The sequence below is a fragment of the Gracilinanus agilis genome, chromosome 2, assembly GCF_016433145.1.
Source record: "Gracilinanus agilis isolate LMUSP501 chromosome 2, AgileGrace, whole genome shotgun sequence".
Lineage (NCBI taxonomy): Eukaryota > Metazoa > Chordata > Mammalia > Didelphimorphia > Didelphidae > Gracilinanus > Gracilinanus agilis.
The window spans coordinates 217,208,574-217,235,663 of NC_058131.1; the positions used below are offsets into that span (position 1 = coordinate 217,208,574).

A 27,090-nucleotide genomic window follows, 5' to 3' on the forward strand; every position below is an offset into this window, starting at 1 on the left:
AAAATAACATAAAAAAGAACATGTTGCTAATCAGACCTCATGGGTTATCTAGCCTTCTAGACATATTAGACACTGGGGCTGACTGAACTAATCTGCCAGCTCACTGTGGATTCTTTGTGATGACATATGTGCTTTGGTCAGAAGCCTAGAATGCTAGAGTGGAAAGAGCTCTAGTGGGGCATCTCCTCTACCCTTATTTATACACCTGAAGCAGGAACCTTGTCCTTTTCTTCAATGGCCTCCCTGAGAAGAGGTCACACAGGTCATGAAGTAGATATTAAGTAATAACTAGTTAAGATTTATTACGCACCTATTATGGGATAAGCATTATGCTCAATACTAGGAATAAATAGAAAAACAAAAGACAGTTCCTGACCCCAAAGAGTTTATAATCTATTGCTCAGCCAGGTCCATAAAAGGCAGTTCCTAAAAAGCAGCATGTAAAAGGCAGGGATGGAGAGGTGTGTTTAAGTTGAAATCCTGGAGCCAGGCAGAAAGTAATTTATCCTTGAAGGAATCCATGCTTTTAGCATCTTCCCCCAAATCCTCCCAGTGAGATATCTTTACCCTCCTCTTAACCACAAAGTTAAAATTTGAAGGAACCAACAAGGCCATTCAGTCCAGCCCCACTTGTTGTACAGACAAAGAAATTGATATGAGATTAGATAACTTTTTCCAACATTCCATAAATGGCAAAGTAGTGGTTCAAGTTCATATACTCCAACTCTCAATCAAGTGCTCTTTCTACTAAACTACATTCCTTCCTCTTTTCTCTTCCACCACCTCGTTCTATTCTTCAACTTATCCTCATTTCTTCTATCATTTTCTCATCTTCTCTTAGCATTGTCATTACCCTCTTCATCACTATCTCCCTAAATATACTCCTCCTTTTCTTCTTCCTCCTCCTCTCCCCTTTCTCAGTACTATCTTTATCTTAGCACAACTCCTTACTCTTCCTTTTTTTCCTCCTCCTCTTCTCTTTCTTTCCACTTGGTGCCACCTACCACCACCAAATTCTGCTTTCCCAACTATTTTCACAAACAGCCAGCTAGTACAGAAGTCACTTTAATGGGAAGCTAAAAGGTTTATTTCCATAAGAGTTTCTAAATGTGTCTTGTAACCTTAACAAAGGTCAGCTTTTATGAGTCATGTTAAAGCTTTGGGCAGAGTTTTGGTTGGGAAAATTTTCTTGGAAGCATAATCAAAAACTGAAACAGGAAAATAGAAAATTAAGCAATGATACAGGTAAGAAAACATCCCTGTTGTGTACAAGACAGATGGGTTCTTGCACAGGATGCCATTCAGTATGTCTGTGAGTATGGGGGAGAAGTCCGTGGTGCACTTTTCCGTGCTCTGGAGGAAAGGCCAAGTTGAAGAGCGGATATAGTCTTGGCCATAAGCTTCTAGTACATCAGGGGACATATTTTCCAGGATGTACTTCTCTTGCTTCTCCCATGATTCCCTTGTGCCTGATATGTCTGTGGTGAGAGAAAGGAGAAATGTCAGCATTAGAAACACGAACAGGAAGTAAGTTAAACAGGTGGGAAAAAAAAGGTTTAGCAAATGTGTCAGCCTAGATCCTTGTATGATTCCATTGGAAAGGCTAATAAAAACTCCAAGAAAGGTTAGATCCCTACTGAGATATCCTAGCAACCTCTTAAAAATGCAATGACATGATTTGCTCATTAGATCATAGATTTAGAACTGGAAGAAACTTTGGAAGATATATAGTTCAAAACCCTCTTTTTGTGGATGAGGAAACTTAAGGCCTAGAGGTATTAGGTGACTTCCCAAGGTCATGGAACTAAAAAGTAGTAGAGCAGAGATTTGAAACTTCACATTTAAATCCAGCTTTTTTTAAAATTTCTTTTTTCTAATTCAATTTTATTTTCATTTCTGACAACCGAAATCAAATTAGCCATGTCTTCTCTCTCATATATATATAAATACATATATATATATATATATATACTGTTATAAAAATAAAGGAGGGATTGATGGATAATAATAATAGAGGCTAGAGGCTAGAGGCTTTGAAGGTGGATTGGATTTTGGTGGGAGAGAGAGCACACTCTCACCCTGGCCTCTGTGCTGGTGCTGCTGGCAAAAGGCTATGCCTCTCCTCTCCTGACAGGCTTGCTCAACTGAGCCTGTCAACTATCTCTTATAATAGTTGCCCAGAGAAGGAACCACTGAGAAGTTGTATGAGTAGTTAACCCCTCTAGTTCCTCAGTCTGGGGTTGGAATAGATATTGATAAGGGCTATTGATGCACTGTTTGAATAACGGTGAAATATGATTGTATATGGATCTCCCCTTCCCAAGGGCTTATATTGACCACTCAGGAAAGGTATTTGATAACAAAACACTGTATTTGATTCTAATTAATGGGGTTATGAACAAAGGGAAAGGATGGAGGATTTGGGAACCTTATTTACTAATATTCTAAGCTAATGATCAGACTATTGGAGAAAGCTAGATTAAGTAGAGACGGGAGGTTCTTCACCCTCACGCTAACTCTGGCCTGACTTGGCCAGAACCAAGCCAAAGATTAGGGAAGGCTATTGATGATCCTGATGACAGTGTCACTGTTCTCTCTCAGCTCTATTGTCAATGCTGGTGATTGTTCTCTAGCTCTCAGCAAGATAGGTTGGTTTGCAGGTACAGGTACAGGTACAGGTACAGGTACAGGTACAGGCCTACCTTCCCTCGAGGCCTCCCACCTCCCATGTTCTGATCCAGACTGAGCCACATGTCCTGGGCCTGGTGGGTATTTATAGGGTTGGGTCCAATGGACTTTTTTGCCCTGGCTCACGGCACCTGGGTACATTCTAAGGTGTTCAGCTGCCAGTCTTGTAACTCAAAGTTGGTGTCCATCTTGTCCCAGAAATCCATATAACATGAATGCCATTTTGTTTTTGAAAATTTCAACCTGCAAATTTTTGTGGATCATAGTTGTTGATGGAATCTTACACTATGCTAAACTATGTATGTATGTATTCCTATCCCTCTGTCTATCCTCCCAAAATAATAAATTCTATCTATACTTATTGTCCTAAAGCTATCTATTCTTTCCTATGCTAAGGACAAAGGATGGGAAAGGATTTAACTGGAAAAGTGTGGGGTTTGAATACACGGGTTTGCATAGTTTTGAATTGACCATGACCTTACAACACACAATAAACTATAACAAATGTAACAATATCTATCTATGTAACTTGTTCTTACTGGTACTAAACAAATGCATTTCTGCAACAAACTATTTTGTTAACTTCTAATGCTGAACTTCAAATAAACATTTATAACACATAACATTTCTAACATTTTTTCCTTCTAGTCCCTATCTATTATTAGGAGAATTAGTGTGTAAGTCTTAATCTATATTAGTGTATTAGTCCATTAGTAGCATTTCTAGCTAACCTACACTATGTAATGTCTGTCTGATATTTCTTGTGGACTATTCTATCCAAACATTCAGAACTATATTACATTGTCCCTGTGCTAACTAAAATGAACTTCCCTTTCTATGCTTTCCCTGTGGTTAGTACGCTATTCATTTATTATGGGTTAGTGACAGTATAATTCATATGCACAAGGTTTTGTATGTGATGTTTCATACAGTGTGAGTACTGTTTGATCTATCAAGGACCCTAGGCCAATGTACTTTGTACTTAAACTTATTTACATCTATTTACACTATGTACATGTGATGTGACTTTATTGTGTCTATGTGTTGGACCTGTGACCTAGTGTGTTATGCTTGGTTCATACTCACCTTCTTCCTTTATAATCTTTCTGTCTATCAGCTAGTGTTCTGATGCATGCATTCTAATGTGGGCATGTGCTGATTTTGATTGTGATTTGTGTCTGAATGTGCGAACCTTATACCATTCAAACCTAAATCTTGCACAGTTGGTCTTGTTGCCATTGTGATTCTTCTGGTGATGCTGTCCAAGTCACATAGGTGTTGCCATAGTTCAGGTAGTCGTGTAGTCTTTGTGCAGTGTCTCTTGTGTTGTCCTTGTGCTGGTCCTGATGTTGTCCCGATGTCTCTGGATTCTCTCCTAACTTTCCTCTGTGCTGGATACCCATCTTGACTGACGTCTGCTTGCTAGTAGCTTGCTTTGGATCAGGAACCAGTGTGTGATTGTGTAGTATTGTGTGATAAAATTTTGTGTTAAACACAAAATTTTCTCTTTTTTTCCATGAAAGTTTTTCAGAGTTTTGTGTTGTCATTGAGGTCTTGTATGGATAGGCTTTCCAACTGCTGTATCTCATGTGTGAATAAAGTGTCTATCTGATTCATGTCAAAACTTTGGCTATCTTGCTCTCATTGTTGTCTTGATTGTCTGTTTGATTTTTGTCTACGTCTGTGTCTGTGGTTGTCTTTTCGGTTAGGTCTTTCTGTTTAGCCTCCGTCTCTAAGTCTGGATCTCTTTGTTGAGGCTCTGTGACTAAGTTTGATTCTTTCTGTTGAGACTCTGTGACTAAGTTTGATTCTTTCTGTTGAGGCTCTGTGTCTAAGTTTGAGTCTTTCTGTTGAGACTGTGTTTATGTCTGGTTCTTTCTGTTGAGGCTCTGTGTCTAAGTTTGAGTCTTTCTGTTGAGACTCTGTGTTTATGTCTGGTTCTTTCTGTTGAGGCTCTGTGTCTAAGTTTGAGTCTTTCTGTTGAGGCTTTTCCTTTGAGGACTTTATGTGCGTATAATGGTACCATGCCTCTTTTCCTTTGATTTTGACTGCTGTAGGTGTCACTAATATTATTTCATAAGGCCTGAATCATTTTGGTTCTAATACTGATTTTCTGCTGAAGTTTCTGATGTAAATTGTGTCTCCAGATTTGAAATTGTGCAAGCTGAAGTCTAATGGCATTCTTTGTTAGATCAAGGCTAAGCATTATAGTTCATCTAGCCTTTGCTTTAGCAGAGTGATGTATTCATAGATTTTGCATTCTATACCGAGGTGTGATAGGTAATTGGTGTCTTGTGGACCTTTTCCATGCCATGGTAGTTGCCCATATAGTAACTCGAATGGAGATAAATGAGTTGAACTATTTGGTTGGCTACGTAATCAAATTAGCCATGTCTTCTCTCTCTCTCTCATATATATATATATACATATATATATATATTATTTATATATATACATACACAAACATATATACATGTATATAGTCATATAGGTATACACATGTTACATATATATGTATGTGAGCATCCATACATATGTATCCCTGTGCACTGCATTTTGACAGTTAAATGTGATATTATCTATGTTGTTATCTATGTTGCTATAATTCTGTTTTTATTTATTTTATTAAATATTTCCTGATAATACATTAATCTGGTTCAGGTCACACACAAAAAAACGTATTATAGACTGCATGCAACCCATGGGGTCACATGTTCAACCTCTCTGAAATAAATCATTCTCCTAGTTCTGTTCATTTCACTTTGAATCAGTTCATACCATTCTTTACAGGGTTTTCGAAACCTGCACCTCTTCATCATTTTTTATACAACAATAACTTTCCATCACATATGTGTACCATTTTTTGCCTCAAGACCTGTTATAAATATTTTTGTACATATGGGTCCCTTTCCTCTTTCTTTAATCTCTTTGGAATATAGAAGCAATACCATTGGGTCAAAGGGTATGTATAATAGCTCCAAGTAACTTTACAGAATGACTAGAACAGTTACAACTTCACCAACAGTGCATTTAATAGAAACTCTTTCCCATAGCTCCTCCAGCATTCATCATTTTCCTTTTTTTGACCTCTTTGCCAATCTTTATGAGGTAGTTCCTCAGAATTGTTTTAATTTGTATTTTTCTAATTACTAGTGATTTAGAACATTGTTTTTGTGATTATTGAGAGGCTGGGTTTCTCCTACTGAAAATTACTTATACATATCCTTTGACCACTTAGAGAATGGTTCTTAGTCTTACAAATTTGAATCAGTTTGTTATATATTTTAGAAATGAGACCTCTACCAAATTAATGTCGCAATAATTTTTTCCCAATTTCCTGGATTTTTTTTCTAATTTTAGTTATGTTGGTTTTATTTGTACAAAACCTTTTAAACTTTATGTATCCAAAACTACCCCTCTTTTATCTCTTATGAACATCTCTTATTTCATACAGTCATGAATTCTTCCTCTATCCATAAATCTAACTGGTAATTTCTTAATTCACCTCTAATTTATTACAAAGAGTAATCATTTCTTTAAACCCTATACATATTAGAAGCCTGTCGTGGTATACATTGTGAAATATTGTTCTATATATAGATTCTGCCAGACTACTTTCCAGTTTTTTCAAGTTTTTGCCAAATAATGAGTTCTTGCCCCAATAACTATGGGGTTTATCAAACAATTGTCCACTGTGTACTTTGCTTCTATGTATTGTACTGTAAAAATAAATACTTAATGAATTTATTACAAAAATAAACTATTTATTGAAAGTATATAAGGATAAAAAATATTTCTAACTCTAAGGAATTCCAACACCACCCTTGGTTCCACAAGGAACTTCTTCTGTTTTTACAGACTACTCTAAGCCTTCCTGATCTAACCCAAATTTTTACTATTCTATATAAACTACCACTATTATCCTTATAATTCTTAACTTCACCTTCAAGTTATAAAAATAACAAAGGCTAGCTGGTTGAATCTCAAAAAGAATCAAGTTAAGACTCTGAGCCTTAACAGACTCAGAATCCAAACCAAAGACCAGGTTTTTTTTTGATCTTCTGAGAGTTAAAACAATCTATAAAAAAACAATAAGTAGTCTCTAGTGTTTCCCAAGTTGGGAAAGGAAAACACTAAGCTCCTTCAGGTCTTTCCCTCCTTTCCTTCTACCTCAGACAGAAGAGAGAATCTCTGTGAGTGACTATGCCAACTGCCAGAGACCAAATGCCACTCTCAGAGAGAGTAACTGTCCCAGAAAAAAACACTGTTAGACTTGAAATTGACACTTGTCTCAGCTCTGTTTGAAACTTCAATTCTTTCTCAAACCAACTTCTCTACTTATCTCTAAACTAATATAATAAGACTTATTTTCTAAATATCATCCTTATAGTACCTAATTGTTCCATTGATTGACCTCTCCATTTCTTACCCAATATGAAGTTATATTTTAAAAATATTATTGCTTTATAGTGTAATTTGAGATCTGATACAGTGTGGCCACTTTCTTCTCGTTTTTTGCATTAATTCCCTGATATCCTTGACCTGAACTGTTTTATTTTTCTAGCTCCCTAATATAATCCTTGGGTGTTTTGATTGAAAAGGCACAAATAAGTTAATTTGGGTAGTATTGTCATTTTTATTATATTGATTCAGCCTACCTACGAACAATTTGTATTTAACCAATTATTTAGATCTGTCTTTATTTGTGAGGGGAAACATGTGTCTTCATGTTTCCTGTACATGTCTTGGGAGATAGATATCTAATTATTTTATACTCTCTATAGTTAATTTAAATTAAAATTTCTATCTTTTTTATCTCTCATGCTTAGCACAGTACCTACCACATAATAGGAGCTTAATAAATGTTTACTGATTAACAAATTGCATAATATACTGCTACTTTGTTCAAGTTGCTAATTGTTTCAACTAGTTTTTAGTTGTCTCTCTAAGGCCTTCTAAATAAACTATATCATCTGCAAAGAGTAACCATTTTGTTTCTTCTTTGCTTATATTTATTCCTTCAATTTCTTTTTCTTGTCTTTGCTACATATTTATAGTACAATATTGAATAATAATAGTGATAATGGACATCTTTGCTTTACTTCAGATCTTATTGGAAAGGTTTCCAGCTTATTCCCATTACAGCAGATACTTGGTCTTTGTTTTGGATACTATTTATTATTTAATGAAAGTTTCATTTATTCTTATGCTTTCTAGTGTTTTTGATAGGAATGCATATTGGATCTCATCAAAAGCTTTTTCTGCATCTATTGATATAACCATGTATTTGTTTTTGCTGGGAATATGACATATATTTATTTCTTAATATTGAACCAGATTTGTATTCCTTGTGTAAATCCTACATGGTGATAGTGTATGGTCTTTGTGATTATACTGCTGAAGTCCCTTACTAATATTTTACTTCAAAATTTTGCATCAATATCATTATGGATATTTGTTTATATTTTTATTTCTCTGTTTTGACTCTTCCTAGGTTAGGTAGAAAGAACATTATTGTATCATATGAAGAATTAGGTGGGACCTCTTCTTTTCATATTTTTTCAAACAATTTATATAATGTTGGAATTAATTGTTCTTTAAATGTTTGGTGGAATTTGCTTGTAAATCCATTTCATCCAAGGGTTTTCTTTTTTGAAAATTCATTTTTGGTTTGTTCAAATTCTTTTTCTAAACTGGAATGTTTTAAGTACTCTATTTCCTCTTCTGTTAATCTTGGCAATTTATTTTTCTACAAATATTTGCCCATTTCATTTAGAGTGTCAATTTTATCGGCATGTAATTGGATGAAAGAACTCCTAATGATTAATTTGGTTCTTCATCAGGTGTGACTTAACCTTTTTTATTTTTAAAACTGGTAATTTGGTTTTCTTTTCTTTAACCAATAATATCTACTCCCCCCACCAAAGCTCCTAGTTTTATTTATTAATTCAATGTTGTTTATTTGTTTTAATGTAGTTATTCTATCATTTGATTTTGCAGATTCCCATTTTGTTATTAAATTGAAGATTTTTAATTTTTTGGCTTTCTACTTTAATTAATTGCAAATCAAATTCATTTATATGCTCTTATTAATGATTAACTACATTTACTTACAAATATTTCCCCCTAGTTCTGTTTTGACTTCATCCCACAAATTTGGGCATGCTGTCATGTCATTATTTTTTTAAACCCTTAACTTCTGTGTATTGGCTCATAGGTGGAAGAGTGGTAAGGGTGGGCAATGGGGGTCAAGTGAATTGCCCAGGGTCACACAGCTGGGAAGTGTCTGAGACCAGATTTGAACCTAGGACCTCCCGTCTCAAGATTTGACTCTCAATTCACTGAACTATTCAGCTGCCCCTTGCCATTATTTTTAATGAAAATTAGTGTTTCTTTAACCTACCCATTCTTTAAGATTAAGTTATTTACTTTTCACTTAATTTTTCATCTCTGTGTCCCTGGTATTTTATTGAATATAATTTATACCTCATTGTGGTCAGTAAAAGACAAATATACTATTTTGGTCTTTCTGCATTTCTTTGTGAGATTTTAGGCCCTGATATATGATCAATTTTTGTGAAGGTGCCAAGCAGACCAGAGTAGTAGCCATTTTCCTTTCTGTTCCCATTAAATATTCACCAAAAGTCTAGCATATCTAAATTTTTTAAAATTCTATTCAGCTTCTCTATTTCTTTTTTTTTGGGGGGTTGTTTATTTTTTGTTAAATTTATCTAGCTCTGATGGTGTATATTGAGATTCCCTACTATTATAAATTTACAATCCCTATGACACATTTAACTTTTCCTTTAAAAAGTTAGATTCTATTTTATTTGGTGCCTATATATTTAATATTTATCTTAATTCATTGTCTGTGGTTTCCTTTACCAAATATAATTTCTGTTTTTCTCTTTAAATTAGGTCTATGCTCGTTGTTACTTTATTTGAGATATGAATTGTAATATGGGGGTGTTTTAAGAGGAGGGGGACATAGCTGGGAATAAGCTGGAGATTGTTTAGAAGGTCACCTCCACCTTTACTGCAGCCCCTTATTACTGTGACACTAGTTGGAGTCCCCTTGAAAAATGAGGGACCTTGCTGGGGTGTGCTGCCCCTGGGGGTCTGGAGGGCTGGTACCCCCTTAGGGAGAAGTGGGTGGTGACCTGGTTCAGTATTGTTGCAATCCGAGGTTCACAGAAACTTCCCCCTTCTTCACAGCAGGTGATCAGGCTTGAGATGGAGGTCAGCCTGACTAAACCACTGTACTCCCTCCCTACCTAGTCTCCCTCAAATACAAATCTGATCTTTTGATATTTATTTGAATCAATAGGGGAAGAGGAATGATGTAGGATATTTTTAGGAAAGGGGGACACAGGGATCCCTAAAGCATTGTCTAGTCAGGTCTTTCACCCTGGAGAGTCTGACTCAGTCTTCTATCCCAAAGGGAGAGCCAGAATCTTCCTCAATCCAGAGCTTCTCCTTCCCCTCCCCAACTAATATTATTGCCTATAAGCTATACTGGTTAATAGTCTGAAGGTGGGACACTGTCAGGCAAAGGCCCCAGGTAAGAGGGGTTCAGGGAACTGCTCCCCAAAGGAGTCCAGCAACCCTGAATACAGTTGAGCACTGCAAGAGTTCTTGGAGATGACAGGATGCCAAGATGTCTCTGGAGTCAGTCTTCCTCTAGGATCAGGAAACCAAAGGTGTCTTCAGGGGATCTTGCAGCTCAGATCCATGTCCTTCTTCTCTAGCTCCAAAAGGTCTCCCGAAAGACCCCCACTTCAGGTTCCCAACTCCCAGAAGTCTCTCTGTTCCAACTGTTATTTGGACTCCTCTGAACATTCCATGGCTCTTTCAAGATGTCTGTGCCTTACCTCCAATTTTTTTATATCAGCTGAAGTATAATAGATTCTGCCCCATCTTCTTATTCTAATTCTGTATGTATCTTTCTGCTTCAAGTATGTTTCTTATAAACAACACATTGTTGGATTCTGGTTTCTTATCCATCCTATTATCTTCTTCCATTTGATGAGTAAGTTCACTCTCTTCATAGTCAGTTAAGTGATTGCTAAATGTGTATTTTTTTCCATCCAATTTTCTTATACTTTTCCTTCTTTTTTTTTCTTCGCCACCTCTTTAAGAGAATATTTTGCTTCTGATTAATCCTACCCTTAATCTGCCCTTTCTCTTATTCCCATTCTTTCTCTTTATTCATTTCCCTCATGTTTCTCTATTGGATGAAATGTATTTCTTACTGAACTCTGTGTACATATGTATTCTTCCCTTCTTTGACCAGTTCAAATGAGAGCAAGGCTCAGCTGTCACACTCTTCTCCTCCACTCCCTCTCTCTTAATATAATTTTCTACTTGCCCACTCCATTTATGTGAGATAGTTTTCCTTATTCTTCTTCTTTTTTCCCTTTACCGCAACCCCACGCCAGTCTGTCTCTCTTTACCACCATTTCCATTCATTTTTTAAAAAAATATTATTGAAACATAACAGAATGATACAGAATGAAATAAGCAGAACTAGGAGAACATTATATGTAATAATTTCAATATTGTGGAATGATCAGATATGATAGGCTTTGCTACTAACAGCAGTACAATGATCCAGGACAATTCTGAGGGACTTATAAAAAAGAATGCTATCTACCTCTAGAGAAAGTTGTACAATAGAAAAAAATAACAGAATCACTATCAGGCCATTTGTGAATTTAAACTCCCTATTTGATTTCTCTTGATGATAGAATTCAGAGAAACTACATGTATCACATATCTCCATATAAAAATGCAAACAGTTTGCCTTGCTTATTCATTTATCATTTCTTGATCATGTTTACCTTTTCATGATTCTCTTTACTTCTATGTTTACATCTTTAAATTTTCCTTCAACTCTGATATTTCTTCATAAATGCTTAGAAGTTCTCTATTTCATTTAAGTTCCATTTTCCGCAGTAGGATTATACATAGGTTTTGGGGGGAAATGTTATATTTGGATCAGGGCAGAGTTAAGATAGAAGAGAAGGAACTGACACTCAACTGATCTCTACCAAACTACCCTCCAAACAATTTTGACATAACATCTTAAAACAAATTCTGGAATGGCAAAAATTGCTTTTATGTAGTCTAATGGTTCTTAAACCATCTCTCCTTGATCTGTTTTCTAGGTCAGCTGTTTTTATAATGTGATATCACATTTTCTATTTTTCCAGACTTTTGACTTTATTATTTCTTTATGTCTCATGGAATTATTAGCTTCTTTATGGTCAATCTAATTTTCATCAGAGTCAGTTAGATAGCACCAGACTTGGAATCAGGAAAACTCATATTCCTAAATTCAAATCTAGCCTAAGATATTTACTGAGTGTGTGATAGCTACCTAAACCACCCACCCCCAAAAGTCACTTAACCCTATTTACCTTAGTTCCTAATTTGAAAAATGAAGTGGAGGAGAAAATGGCAAACAACTCTAGTATCTTCTAGTTGCATGGCCAATTTGTTCATCTGCTCTTTTTCTATTTTATTGATACATGTATTTAGGGATATAAAATTTCCCCTAAGTACTGCTTTGGCTGTACCTCATAAATTTAACTTATTGTCTCCTTGTCATTTTGTCTTCTGAAAATATATGATTTCTTCTTTGAATGACTTATTAACTAGGATACATTTATCTAATTTCCAATTAATTTCTAGTCTTTCATTCTGCAACCCTTTGTTGAATATAACTTTTATTCATTAAGGACCCATTTAATAGTTCTGCTTTTCTTCATTTTATTGTGAGGCTTTTATTCTCTACATGGTCAATTTGGGGGAAGATGTCATAGAGATGAGAAAAAAGGTATATTATTTTCTATTCCCATTCAATTTTTTACAGAAGTCTATCGTATTTAACTTTTCCAAAATTCTATTTAATTCCTTAACTTCTTTCTTACTTCCTTTTTGTTTGGATTTATCTAGTTCTTAGAGGGAAAAGTTGAGATCCCCACTAGTATAGTTTTGTTATCTATTTCTTTCTGTAATTCATGTAGCCATTCATTTAACAATGTGGATGCTATGCTATTTGGTATGTATATGTTTAGTATTGCTATTCCTTCATTGTCTATGATACTTTTTATCAAGATATAATTTCTTTACCTCTATAACTGATCAGTTTTTAGTTTTGTTTTTTTCTGAGATCAAAATTGCTACCCTTAATTTCTTTTTTTTTTTTTTTACTTCAGATAAAGCATAATAGATTCTACTCCAGCTCTTTATCTTTACTTTGTGTGTGTCTCCCTGCTTTAAATGTGTTTCTTGTAGATAACATATTGTGGGATTTGGGTTTTTAATCCACTCAGCTACCCTATTCTGTTCTATGGGTGAATTTATCCCATTCATATTCACAATTAATATTCCTAATTATGTGTTTCCCTTTATCTTATTCTTTACATTTATCATTTTCTCTTTCTTGTTTCACATTTTCCTTGTTAATAAATATCTTACTTCTGACCACGACCTCCCTCAATTCACCCTCCCTTTTGTTTGTTCTACCCCTTCTTTTATTCTCCCTCTTTTTCTACTTTTCTCTAGTGTGAAGATATGATTAACTTTCCCTTTGTCTACTTTTGAATTAATCAACAAAAGTGAATATGCCCATACTAAACCCTAAAGTAGGGGAAGATCAGAAACTACTTACTACAGGAGTTTATACCTCCAGAAGTGTATACACCCTACTTTACGTTAAAGTGGAGGAGGCCCAAAACACATGTGCTGAAGTGGGTGACATTTATGTAGGGGACTAAAGTTCTCAAATGTTACATATCATGTTAGACTTTTCCCTTAGGTTGGTTGGTTTTGTGAACTTTTTCTTTATTCTTTATTCTGTTTTATAGTGAATGACTCTCCAGGGAAGATAATAGGGAGGGATGCCCTAAAATGTAGGGATGTAAAAACAAAGTATTTCAATATAGAAAAAAATTTAAGCTTACTCCTCCAAATCCCATAATAGTTAACTGTTCAAGTTCCCCTCCAATTTCTTAAATTACTCCCTATTTCATCTTCCTGACTCTCATATCTGAAATTTAAATATTGTCTTCTCTTCCTTTATTTTCCATTTAGAACTCTTGTAGCTTTGGACAAACACTATGTGTCACTGACATCCAAATCTAGAATGGCAATTCTATCTTCCAGGCTCATCTTTTCCTCACAGGTAGATCTGTTTGGCCACATTGTCAGTCCTCAAACTCATAAAGCCCCAAACTAGGCCTATCACCCTTCCTTTAAGCTTCCTTTATAGAAATAAGTTAGGGATAGCCTAATTTCTATGGTTAGTTGAAGGAAGGGAATTTTGAGAGAAGCCCTGGGAAAGGATTCTGGCTAGAAAGGAATTGTAGGTCTATAACTGGAAATAAATGAACTTCACTTTCTTCTTGAATTTTGACCAAGCTGGAGAGAGGTTTTGTCTCTGCCTACAATTCCCATCAAGCTGAAGGAGGAGTTTTGCTCTAAGAGATTCTCCCTAGAAAGTCAAGATTTTCATGGAGAAAATCTTTGACATTCAGGTAGAGGGTTTGCTTGGAGGAAACTAATTTCCCTGAGACCAGTCTTCATCTAGCAGTGATCCATTTAGCAGAAATCCTATTGGCTAAGGTAATTCAAAGCTTTCCACCTATAACTTTGAGTTACTTAGTACAGCAGTCAAACCCAGAGGTTTTTTTCCTGTTCTTTCCTATTAATTATTGGTAGAAAGTTAGATTAAGTCAGAAGGCATTGGTGGGGTTTCTTAGATAGCATAAGGAGGATTAAGCAGGACCTATAGAAGAAAATGAAGGCTCTTCTTTCCAAGGTGACTTAGAAAGTTGGGTGGAGTTATCTTGGATAGATTTAGGGTCATATCTACCAATTCCTTTTATTCATTTTTTAAAATAAACTTCATTTTTCATAAACCAAAGGTTTGTGCTTCGCTGACCCTGGGGAGTTCCTAGGTGGGTCGTAACATCTAACATCCCTCTAGGACTCTTCCAACAATACACCTTTTCATTCCAATATCCATAGTACTACTATTATATTAAGGAATCCTAGGATTTTTTAATGATATTTCATGATCTCCTTGCTATCTGGAAAGGGGAAGAGAATAATAAAATGTATTCCATACTAATTTCCTGACAGAATACAATATTTCAGTTTAAAAAATAAGTTATGGGGCTCAGATTTTTGTGACTACTGGGAATGGAAAGAATAAAAATAATTAATGACATTTGTATAGCAATTTAAAACTTTAAAAGACAATTTACCCATATTATATCATTTGATCTTCAAATGTACTAAGGTATGTACTTACTAAGGGAATTTTTATTCCCACTTTATTGATAAAAAAATTAAGGCTCATATATGTCAAGTGCTTTACCTATAGACAAACAACCAGCATTGACTCTTCATTTGACCCCCTTTGCAACCTATGATCTTAGAGGTTTATCCAGAGCACTGAGAGTTTTAATGACTTGCCTAGGATTAAGCAGCTACTCTATCAGAGGCAAGAATTGAACCCACATCTTCCTGTTCTGAGACTAGCTGTCTAGCTGTCTATCCATTAAACCACCCTTTTCCAACATATATCAAATACATACTTGTTTTGAAGCCTGCAGGATGAATTATTACCACTTTGATGCCCCATTTTTCAAGTTCCATTCTCATAACTGTAGAAAACATGGTCAGAGCTGCCTTGGATGCACAATATGCAGATAAAAACTTCATGGGAATGTATCCTGTAAGGAAACAAGAAAAAGAGATCATAGAATTTGAGAGGTAGTAGAGAACACAGAGTCCTCCCAGTCCTCTTCTGAACCCATTCACCACATCATTTCTTAAAGCACAATAGTATTTCATCATAATCATATACCACAATTTGTTCAGCCATTCCCTAATTGACAGGCTTCTCCTCAGTTCTTCTTCTCTTCTTCCTTGCCACCACAAAAATAGCTGCTAAAAATATTTTTGTATTTATAGTTCCTTTTCCTTTGATTTTTTTTGGGACACAGACCTAGTATAGGTATTGTTGGGTCCAAGAGTATGCATGATTTTATAACCCTTTGAGAAGAGTTTCAAATTATTTCCCAGAAAGGTTGGATTAGCTTATCATTCTATAGACAGTGCATTAGTGTACCTATTTTCCCACATTCTTTCTAGCATTTTTCATTTTCTTTTTCTGTTTTGTTAGATAATCTGAAAGGTATGAGGAAATACTTTAAAGTTATTTTAATTTGCACTTCCCTAATTAATAATGATTTTGAGTATTTTTTAATATCACTTGATTTCTTCTGAAAACTACCTGTTCATATCCTTTGACCCTTTATCAATTAGGGAATGACTTTTATTTTATAAATTTGGCTCCATTACTTCGATAGCTGAGAAATGAAACCTAAATCAAAGAAACTGGCTCTAATTTTTCCCCTAGTGTCCTGCTTTCCTTCTAATTTTGGCTACATTGATTTTATTTGCACAAAGCCTTTTTAATTCCATGTAATCAAAATTATGCATTTTGCTTCCTATGTTCCTCTTTATCTCTTGTTTGCTCATAAACTCTTCCCTTATCCATATATTTGACAGATTAATTTTTCCATGCTTTCCAAATTTGCTTATAATATCAACCTTTATGTCTAAATAATGTATCTATTTTCACCTTATCTTGTTTTATAGTGTAAGATTCTGATCCCTGCCCAATTTCTGCCAGACTACTTGTCAGTTTTCCCAACCAATATTTGCTAAGTTCTTGCCCCCAAATCTTGCATCTTTGAGTTTACAAACACTTGTGTATCTTCCCTTTTCCACTGATCTACCACTCTATTATTTAATCAATATTAGATTGTTTTGATAATTATCACTTTATAATATAGTTTGAATTATGATACTGCTGGTCTCCCTTCCTTTACATATTTTTCCTTAGGACCCTTGATAGTCTTTACCTTTTGTTCTTCCAGATGAATTTTATTATTATTTTTCTAGCTCTATAAAATAATTCTTTAGGAGTGTGATTGATAAGGGACTGAATAAGTAAATTAATTTTAGTAAAATTGTCATTTTTCTTTTATTGTCTTGACCTATCCATGAGAAATTAATGTTTCTTTAATTGTTTAGATGTCTTTCTTTTTGCAAAAAGTAGTTTTTAATTATATTTATAAATTATCTGCATTTGTCTTGACAGGTAGACTGTCAAATATTTTATATTGCCTGTCATTTTATTTTAAATAGAATTTTAAATATTTTAAACATAATTATTACCTTAAATAGAATTTTATTTTAAATAGATTTTTTCTCTCTATCTCCTCCTACTGGGTTTTGTTGGTAACATATAGAAATGGTTATGATTTACATGTGTTTGTTTTATATCCTGCAACTTTATTAAAGTTATTTGTTTCAACTAGCTTTTTAGTTGATTCTCTAGGATTCTCTGAGTATACCATCATATCATCTGCAAAGGGTGATAGTTTTATTTCTTCATTGCCTATTCTTATTCTTTCAATTCGTTTTTCTTTTGTATGATTTTCATAAAATTCAAGACAATGTTTTGAGAGACATTTCAAGAAAAGAAGCTTGTTAACTCCTCAAATTAAGAAAGTGAACTGTATGGGAAAAGTGCCATAAAGAAGCTTACAGAAACCACACACTGCATCAAAGATCCAGAATGAACTTTGGATATAATTACTTGAACCAAAGGGGGTTGAACACATTTACTTTGAATGTAAACTCTTATGCCAAAGGGAATCATCCCTTAATTTGCCTTTTGTCAATGAACCTAGCAATCATTGCTTTTGCTCTCTCTCTTTTATTTCCCTCTAATCTCCAACTATTGTATATTTTTCTTAGAAAGTGCAATATTGCATGCACCTCTAGGTAGAAAATCTTTAGAAATATAAGCTGATTATGTGAAATGATTCATTGGGGAGAATAGGCAGGTAAATCTGGGAGATTTTAACATGCTTGTCTACCAATAGAATCACAGGGGGGAATTATGAAAGGGAATTTCTTTATCTTAACTTAATCAAGTACTTTGGGGTGACCCATCCTTTTAACTCAATCAATCAGGAATTTGTGAATCCTTTTGATAAGAGTTCACACCCTCAGAGGAGGGAGGTGGATCCCACAGACACTGCCCCTTGAGCAGTACTAGGCAAATTGGGAAGCTGGGACTGATTCCACAGAAGTGGAGGAGTGACAGGAAGTGACATGGAAAAAGGGTCATAAAAGGCAAAATCAAAAAGAACATTCATTCATTCCTTGACTCTTCTACAAGGAGACTTTCCTGAGTAAGGAGGATTCTGCATGATTTCAAACTGAAGGCTTTCTGGGTGGATGACTGGAACTGAAGAAATGCTTACATTGGTGAGATCCATATTAAAGAGGTTATCAGACTTCCATGTGGAGACTGGGACCTGAGGGAGCTTTTGTTGGAGGTGAGCTGAATTTCTTCAGATTGGTTATAGGGTATTTAGCTAGGATATTTAGCTAGGAAATATTTTCTACTTCCCTCTTACATTTTCTTATTACTTATTATTATAGCTACTATTTCTAATCCAATATTGAGTAATAGTGGTTATAATGGACATCTTTGCTCCACCTGATCTTATTAGGAAAGGTTCTAGTTTATCCCCATTACAGATAATATTTGCTCTTGGTTTTACAAAGATACTACTTATCATTTTAAGAAAAAGTCCCTGAAAATAAATAATTAAATAAATGGGCACAGGTAGGTGGCTCATTGGATAGAGAGCTTGGTCTGGAGAGAGGAAGTCCTAGGTTCAAATCTGGCCTCAGGCACTTCTAGCTGTGTGACCCTGGGGAAATCACTTAACCCCAGCTGCCTAACCCTTACTGCTTTTCTGCCTTAGAATTAATATGAAGACCAAAGTTGGAAGAAAAAAAAAAGAGTACATTGATTCCTATGCTTTCTAGCATTTTAAATAGAAATGAGTGTTGCATTTTGACAAAAGCTTTTTCTGCCTTTACTGATATAATCTTATGATTTTTTTTGTTTTTTGTTATTGATATGGTCTATTGTGATAATAGCTTTCATAATATTGAATAAGTCCTACATTCCTGGTATAAATCCTACCTGGTCCTAGCATATGATCTTTGTAATATAGTGCTATAATCTCCTTGCTAATGTTTAATTTAAAATTTTTGCATCTATATTCATTAGGGAAATTGACCAATAGTTTTCTGCCCCTGGTTTTGCTCTCCTTCATTTATCTATCTCTATGTTTCTCTCTTTTTTATTTTAAATTCTCTTTTCCATGATGAACTTATTACGAGAGAAACATTTTAAAGAACAAAATTTTTCACACAAATTGATTTTCTCCCATATTGATTAATACAACTGACTCTTTAATCCCAAGTGTTGGATTGTAATATTTAACCCCATTAAATTTCATTATTAATTTCACCTAATAGAAATATTGTGGCATAGCAATTAGATGGCACATTGGATAGAGGACCAAGCCTGGAGTCTGACAAATCCAAGTTCAAATGTAGTATCAGATAGTTACCAGCTATATAAGTCAGATACTTATACTGAGCAAATCACTCAATACTGTTTGCCTCAGTTTCCACACATCTAAAATAGGAATAACAATAGTACTTATCTCCTAGGATTGTCAGTAAATATAAATGAGATAATCTTTGAAAAAGTGCCTAGAATACTGACATGGAAAAAAAGACAGACCTCTCTTTCCAGGATCAAATGAGCTAATATTTGTGAAATGCTTAACTCAGTGCCTAGCACACAGTGGGTACTAATGCTAGTTATAATAATAACAATAATTATTGTTGTTATTGTTGCTATTGGCAGAATCCTAGACATGGGGTCAGAAAGAAATGGGATCAATTGCCAGTTGTGATACTTGCCAGATAAGTGGTCATTTAGCAAATCACTCAGTTTTTATATCCTTCAGGCAGTTTTCTAAGACTTAGCTACTATGTTATGAGGATTATAACCTAAAATCATGGAAGGAGTTGTTGTAGAATGAGAGCCCTGTTTTGAAGAAATCATAGATCTTTTGCATATTCATGTAAATTTTATCTAATTAGCATGAGATGACATCGTCCAATGTGTTAGCTATCCTAGATATGTATATGTACATTTAATAAACATGCTATCTATGTCTTCATCCAAGTCACTCAGAAAAACATGGAGCAAGACAGGGACCAAAGTCAGATTTCTGAGACAAGCCACTAAAGATCTCCTCCAGGCTGACAATGATTACTTAGTGACTACTTTTTGTGTCTCATCATTCAACCAGTTTATGAATCTATCTGTCTGTACTGTCACCCAGTCCACATTTCTCTCTTTTGTCCCCCAAAGGATCAAATGCATATCTGAAACCCAGATATTCTGTTTATGGCATAGTACTGGTAGAGAGACCCTGTCATTAAAGGAAATGAAGCTAGGATGACTGATTGTTGATGAATCTATGAATCTAGGATGATTCAATGATTACCTTTTCCCTTCCTGAATGCTCATCCATTTAAGTCAAGATTGCAAGCCAATTGTTTGAATACAATTTTCCAATCTCCATTTTCTATGATTTTTCAGATTGCCAGCAAGAGCTAGACAATCACATCAATCAGTTCTTTGTTTTTCCTCCATGAACCTCATCCTTTCCATTATTATACCAAAAAGATAAAGTGAATAAAGATTCCTTGGTTAAGAAAGAATAAAATTTAGAGTTCATATTAGTTCTTCTTCTGTCTTGAAGCATATATTCTGTAGACTTGGAATTCACTATCTTGGTCCTTAAAGAATTAATGTTTAAAACCTTGGGTTCAGTGGTTCTAACAACATTAGGGCTGCTGGTGATGTCAGGGCCAGAATGTCTGGTGGCAATGTTGGAGTCAGTGCATGGTGATAGTCTTGAGTCTGGTACATCCTACCATAGTTTAAGGGTTTGTGGTTTTGGGGCTCTTGTGCCATCTAAATCCTGAGCACTTTTGTGCTGTAGGCTTTGGGGATAGCTTTAATGTTGTTGGCCTGAATTTTCTTCAGCTCTTTATTAGTATTCGTTTTAGCACAGCTTGTGACTCAGAAATTTGGGATTAATTCTGTCTCTGTCTCTGTGACTGGGTTTCTTAATGCCATTTATGTATCACTTGCAGTATTGGCTTTCAGTGTCCTGAAATGTAGTCCATTTGAATCTGCTAGCATGAAATCATAAAGAGTATCTTCTGAAGCCAACCATTTTTTCAGTTATCATATGATTATACTTCTTGGTAGCTATTTTTATTCTATCCTTCCCTATATTAACAATGGATACCAAGAATTCCTAAAACAATGAAATTGCCACTACCACGCAGGTCCATCTCACGATTACTGTTCAATCATCTAGGATAGATTTGTGTTTTAAACTGGTTGTGTGTTCCCACACAATTGCTGCTGGAATAGAGAAAGGGGTGACTTTTCTCCCATCTTTCCATCCTTTCCCCAGTTGCCCAAGGTATCAAAACCATATTTGAGTCATAGAAGAAATTTTATAATTTTTTGAATGGTTTACATAGTATTTGGAATTAATTTTTTGAATGGTTTACATAGTATTTGGAATTAATTGTTCTTTAAATATTTGATGGAAAATTCACTTGCAAATCCACCTGGTCCAAGAATTTTTTCTCAAGAATGTCATTGGCTTGTTCAATTTCCTCTTCTGAGATGGAGTTGTTTATGTATTCTATTTCCTCTTCTGTTAAACTGGAGAGTTTATATTTTTGTAAATATTCATCCTCTCACTCAGATTGTCAATTTTATTGATATATAATTGGGCAAAAGAGCTCCTATTTCTTTGGTGGCACATTTACCCTTTCCTTTTTTGATACTGGTAAGTTGGTTTTCTTCTTTCTTTTTTTAAATAAAATTAACCAATCACTTATTTATTTTAATTTATAGTTTTATTAGTCTAATTGATTTTTTTTAAACCCTTACCTTCCGTCTTGGAGTCAATACTGTGTATTGGCTCCAAGGCAGAAGAGTGGTAAGGGTAGGCAATGGAGGTCAAGTGACTTGCGCAGGGTCACATAGCTGGGAAGTGTCTGAGGCCAGATTTGAACCCAGGACCTCCCATCTCTAGGCCTAACTCTCAATCTACTGAGCTACACAGCTGTACCCAGTCTAATTAATTTTTAATTTCAATTTTGTTAATATCTACTTTTGTTTTCAGCATTTCTATTTGGGTATTTAATTGGGGATTTTTAATTTGTCCTTTTTCTAGTTTTTTTTTTAAGTTACATACTCAATTCATTAATTGACTCTCTCTTTTTTATTGATGCAAGCATTTAGAGATATAAATTTTGCCTAAGTACTGCTCTAACTGCATACCACAAATTGATACCTTTTGGACACAATTTTGTCTCATTATTGTCATTATCTTTATGAAATTATTGTGTCCATGATCCAGTCTTTGATCCACTCATTCTATAAGATGAGATTATTCCATTTCCAATTAATTTTTAATCTAGCTAGTCCTCCACTAATATACTTTTCCTGCCTATTTTCTCCTGTAATTCATTTAACTTTTCCTTTAATAATTTGGATATTATGTCACTTGGTACATATAGGTTTGGTATTGATATCCCTTCATTGTCTATGGCAGTGGTTCCCAAACTTTTTTGGCCTACCGCCCCCTTTCCAGAAAAAATATTACTTAGCCCCCTGGAAATTAAATTTTTAAAATTTTAATAGCAATTAATAGGAAAGATAAATGCACCTGTGGCCATCACTGCTCCCTTGGATCATGGCAGCAGCCACCAGGGGGCAGTAGCACCCACTTTGGAAATCACTGGTCTATGGTTTTTTTTAGCAATGGTTTCCCTAATTATCTTATTTAATTAGGTCTATTTTTGATTAGATTTTCTCTGAGATTATGATTGCTTCCCTTGCCTTTTTTATTTTAGCTAAATAATAACAAATTCTGCTCTAGTCCTTTATTTTGATTCTGTTTCAAGTTTTTTGTCTTTCTGTTTCAAGTTTGTTTCTTATAAGCAATATCTTATTGGATTTTTATTTCTAATTCATTCTGCTATCTGTTTCTACTTTATGTGTGAGATCATCTAATCACATTCATAGTGAATTATGTCATTCACTATTACTCTAGTCATTATGAATACTATTTATAAATTTCCCTCCATCCTATCTTCTTCTTCTTCTCTTTTTACCCTATCTTTCTTCAAAAGCCTGATCTGGCTGCTTTCTCTCCTTGATTTGTGAGCTCTAGAATTTGACTATAACATACCTCGGAGTTTTCATTTTGGAATCTCTTTAAATAAGGATCAATGGTTTCTTTCAAATTTGATTTTACCTTCTGGATCCAAGATTAAAAGGCAATTTTCCTTTGTAATTCTTGAAATATGATATATAAGCTTTTTTTAATTGTAGCTTTCAGGTAGTGCAACAAATCTTAAACAATCTCTCCTCAATCCACTTCCAATCAATTTCAGGTAAGTGTTTTTTCTTAATGTAATATTGCATCTTTCTCTATTTTTTAATTCTTTTGGTTTTGCCTTTTTGTTTCTTAATGTTTTGTGGAGTTATTAGTTTCCACCTGTCCAATTCTAATTTTTAAGATATTATTTTCATCAGGGAGATTTGTGCCTCTTTTTCTATTTTGCCAATTCTGCTTTTTAAAAGCATCATTTTTGTTGGTCAAAATTTGTAACTCCTTGGTTTTGTGTCTCTCTTATCATTTAATCAGTTCTATTTTTTAAAGTGTTATTTTCTTTAGTATTTTCATGATACTTTTGCCAAGCTATTATTTCTCTTATGTCACTCTCATTTCTTTTCCTCATTTTTTCTCTATCATTGATTTTTCAAATCATTTTCTTTAGCTTTTCCAGGAATTCTTCTGGGGCTTGTATCAAGTCTGCATTTTTTTTGAAGCTTTGCTTATATCTGTTTTCAGGTCATTGTCTCCTTTTGAGTGTGGGTCTTAATCTTCCCTGTCACCACAGTAGCTTTTTTACAGCCAAATTCATTTTTTTCTTTGATAATTTTTCTAGCTTCTTTCTTGACTTTATGTTAATAAAAGTTGGATTCTGCCTGCCTGGGGATGGGAGGGGCTGACACTGTCTCAAACTTCAGGCTCTTTGTCAGAGCTGTTCTCATAGCTAGTTCTAGGGTTTTTTAAGTGTTCAGTGTTTCAAAGTTGGTGCAATGCTTTTCTGTTATGCACTCTGATCCTTCCCCAGGAAGTGCCACTGTTCCATCATGACTGCATATGTGCTATTGCTACTCTGAGTCCCTGCTTCATTGTAGCTGCAACTACTATTATTCCTTAGGTTCCTTTCTCCCTTGTAACTGAACATACTCCTCTCTGCTCTAGAATTGATTTTGCAAAGTGGGTAGGGTCAGTGGAGTTATCAGACAACACTTAATCCTATGCCCAGTGCTAACACAGAGGTTCCCTATAATCTCTTCCCGACCAGTTGTCCAACCATCTCCAGGTTGAGAGTTCTCAAAATTGCTGTTGCTGCTGATATGACAATTTAAAGGCCAATAGCTACTGTCGCCACTAAGGACAGTCTAGGCCAGTTCCCACCCCAATGTCACAGACCATTCCTGCTGACATCCTAAATTGTCTTGAGCAGGAAAAATGTCTAATCTCAGTCTTTTGTTGGCTTTGCCACTCCAGAATTCAGTTTGAGGCATTTTAAAAGTATTTAGAGGGAAATGTCAAGAAAGCTGGGCTAAGCTAAATGTTTCCTCTACTTTTCCATCTTGGCTCCACTTCCTAGACATTTTGCATGATGAACTTATAAGTTTAATCTACACTAACATTTCCTTCATTGCTTTCTAAAGTCTAGACAACCAAGCAAACAATTAATCAAATCCTGATTTTTAGCATTTGCTGATCTCCAAAGTGTAAATGTTTACACTGAAAATTTAACAAATGGCTCCTACTGTTATGGGCCAGCCCTAGCATACTGCTGGATGGAAATAACCTTAATAGACCCAGCATTATCAGGGACTTCAGAGGCCATTGTAGTCCAACCCATTTATCTTACAAATGAGGGAAATGAAACTTATAGAGGTTAGATGATCTGCCCAAGGTCAAACAAGTAGCAGGCATTAGAGGTAAGATTTAACCTAGTCTCTGATTCCAGTCAGTCTACTACTCTTCTACTTTGTTAGACTACCTCTAGATAATTTAATCACTTCGTTTTACAGATAGGGAAACTGAAATCAAATTAATGGTCCTGTCACGATTCCTTAACTTTAAACTAGTTATTTAATCTCTTCATATTTGGTTCCATTGGCATTCATTAACACAAGTGACTTTGGGCTACGTGCTGAATGAAGCCTGTGAACTAAGAACACCTGAGTTTTCTCTTTGTTCTATTAAAGATTTCCTTAAGATCTTTGGCAAGTCCATCACCTCACTGCCTTGTTTTCCACCGTTATGGGGTAGGAGTGGGGAATATTCATTAAAAAGGGTTGATAAAAATATTTGAAAATAAAAAGCAAGGCTAATCTCTAACTGAAGACAAACTGGCACAGTGGATAGAGTGCTGGACTTGTAGTCCAGATGTCTTCCAATCCCACTTTTGATACTTACTAGCTATGTGACAACTGATTTATATCAAGAAAATATAGACTGCTAGTCTTTTTTTTTAAATTGAATTATAAGATCATACAACTTAAGAAGCCTGCAGTGGGAAAAAAACTCAAATGTCATCTAGACCAACCTATTCCAGAGCAGGAATCCCTTACAGGAACCATGGCAAGTGGCCACCAGCCTCCACTTGAACCCATTTATATAGAGGATACCTCATCCTGCTGGACAGCTTTAATACTTAGGTAGTTCTTCCTTAGATTCATCCAAACCTGCATTCCTCTAACCTCTACCCATTACATCTAGCTCTCTCTTCTGGGAACAAGCATAATAAATGTAATACAAAACTTCTTCCATCTTAATAGCCCTTCCAATGCTTGGACAGCTGTCATTCCTCAAACTACCCCAACCTCTCACCCCATGCCTCCTCTTTTCTAGGATAAACTTCCCCAATTGCTTCAACCAATTTTCTTGTGATGAGGTCCCCATATTTTTTCTAATTGCCATCCTCTGGATACTCTTCAGGTAAGCAATATCTTTCCTAAAATGTGGCATCCAGAACAATGCTCCAGATGTGATACAACCAGGGTTGGTCACTTCCCTTTCTCTTGATATTATGCCTATCTTAATGTAGTCTAAGATGGCCTTGGCTCTTCGGTTAGCCATATTATACTGCTAAGCCTGCACTGATCTAAAATCTCAAGGTCTTTTTCCTCCTATGAACTGTTTTTTAACTAGTTTCTTCCATCCTATGTTTAAAGAGTTGATTTTTTTAAACCCAAGGTTAGAATTTCAGCTTTATTGAATTTTGTCCCTAATGCATTGAACCTCAGATGTCAATACCAGAGTCAACTACAAATATTGTATTAAAGCAATCAAACCTAATCTGGAGAAAATCCATGGATTTATCTTGAGAATTTGTTTGTCTGAAGATATATTATTCCTGGCAGTTGGTACAAATAGGTATGTTTATCAAGCTATTAACTTTGAAAAATACTTTTAGGGTCTCTTAGAGTTCAAAAGCCCATGATTTAATCAGTGCCTTGTGTCTGTTACCTGCAGAGACCAATTATTCCAAAATGGGCTAATCCATGGATCCTAATTCTTCTTAGGATCAAGCAGAAAAGCAAAGCAATCAGTTAATACCTGCCCTAAGACCTGTAAGAGCAATCAGAACAGTTTGGCAGCAGCATAGTGCATAACAAAAAAATGTGTAATTCTTTCAAAGATAAATTTGTCCAAGACAATTCCAAAGAAGCCATAATGAAAAATACTATGTGCCTCCAGTGAGAGAACTGGTGAATTCTGAGTACAGATTGAAGCATACTTTTTTATATAACTTTTCATATTTCTTGTTTTGGGGTATATGTTTTCTTTTGCAATATGACTAATACGGAAATAAGTTTTGCATGACTTCACGTGTATAATCAGGGTCATATTGCTTGATTTCTCAAAGGATGAGGGAGGGGGAAGAAGTGAGGAAGAGGATTTGGAAATGAATGTTAAATAAATGTTAAAAAATTTATATGTAATTGAGAAATATTTAATGAAATAATAAAAATGAATCATAAAAAATAAAAGATAAGCTTTTAGGGTCCACCTTGAACTGAACACAATATTCCAGATGTGATCTGATTAGAATACAGTTGGGTTATCACATCTCTATGATGCCATTTTCTCTTTTAATTGCCAGATTACAAATTGACTGAATCTGAACTTGTATTCCCCTAAAATATTCTGGTCATTTTTAGCCAAATTTCTCTCTAGCCACACTTTATCCATCTAAGACTCAAGGAGTTGATTAATTTTTTTAAAAAAGGCATTACCAGAATTAGGG

The 27,090-nt window shown here is 35.0% G+C and overlaps 1 protein-coding gene across 1 annotated transcript in view; it reads right to left on the bottom strand.

Annotated features, from left to right (window-relative positions):
• Positions 1-1,049: 1,049 nt before the first annotated feature.
• The window catches only part of HSD17B2 (hydroxysteroid 17-beta dehydrogenase 2), a 90,235-nt gene continuing 64,194 nt past the window's right edge, over positions 1,050-27,090 (bottom strand). The window contains exons 4-5 of the mRNA XM_044663649.1: positions 15,294-15,431; positions 1,050-1,478 (exon numbers count right to left, since the gene is read on the bottom strand). Coding sequence (XP_044519584.1) covers positions 1,147-1,478; positions 15,294-15,431 — 470 coding nt within the window. The 3' untranslated portion in view covers positions 1,050-1,146. The remainder of the gene's footprint in view (positions 1,479-15,293; positions 15,432-27,090) is intronic.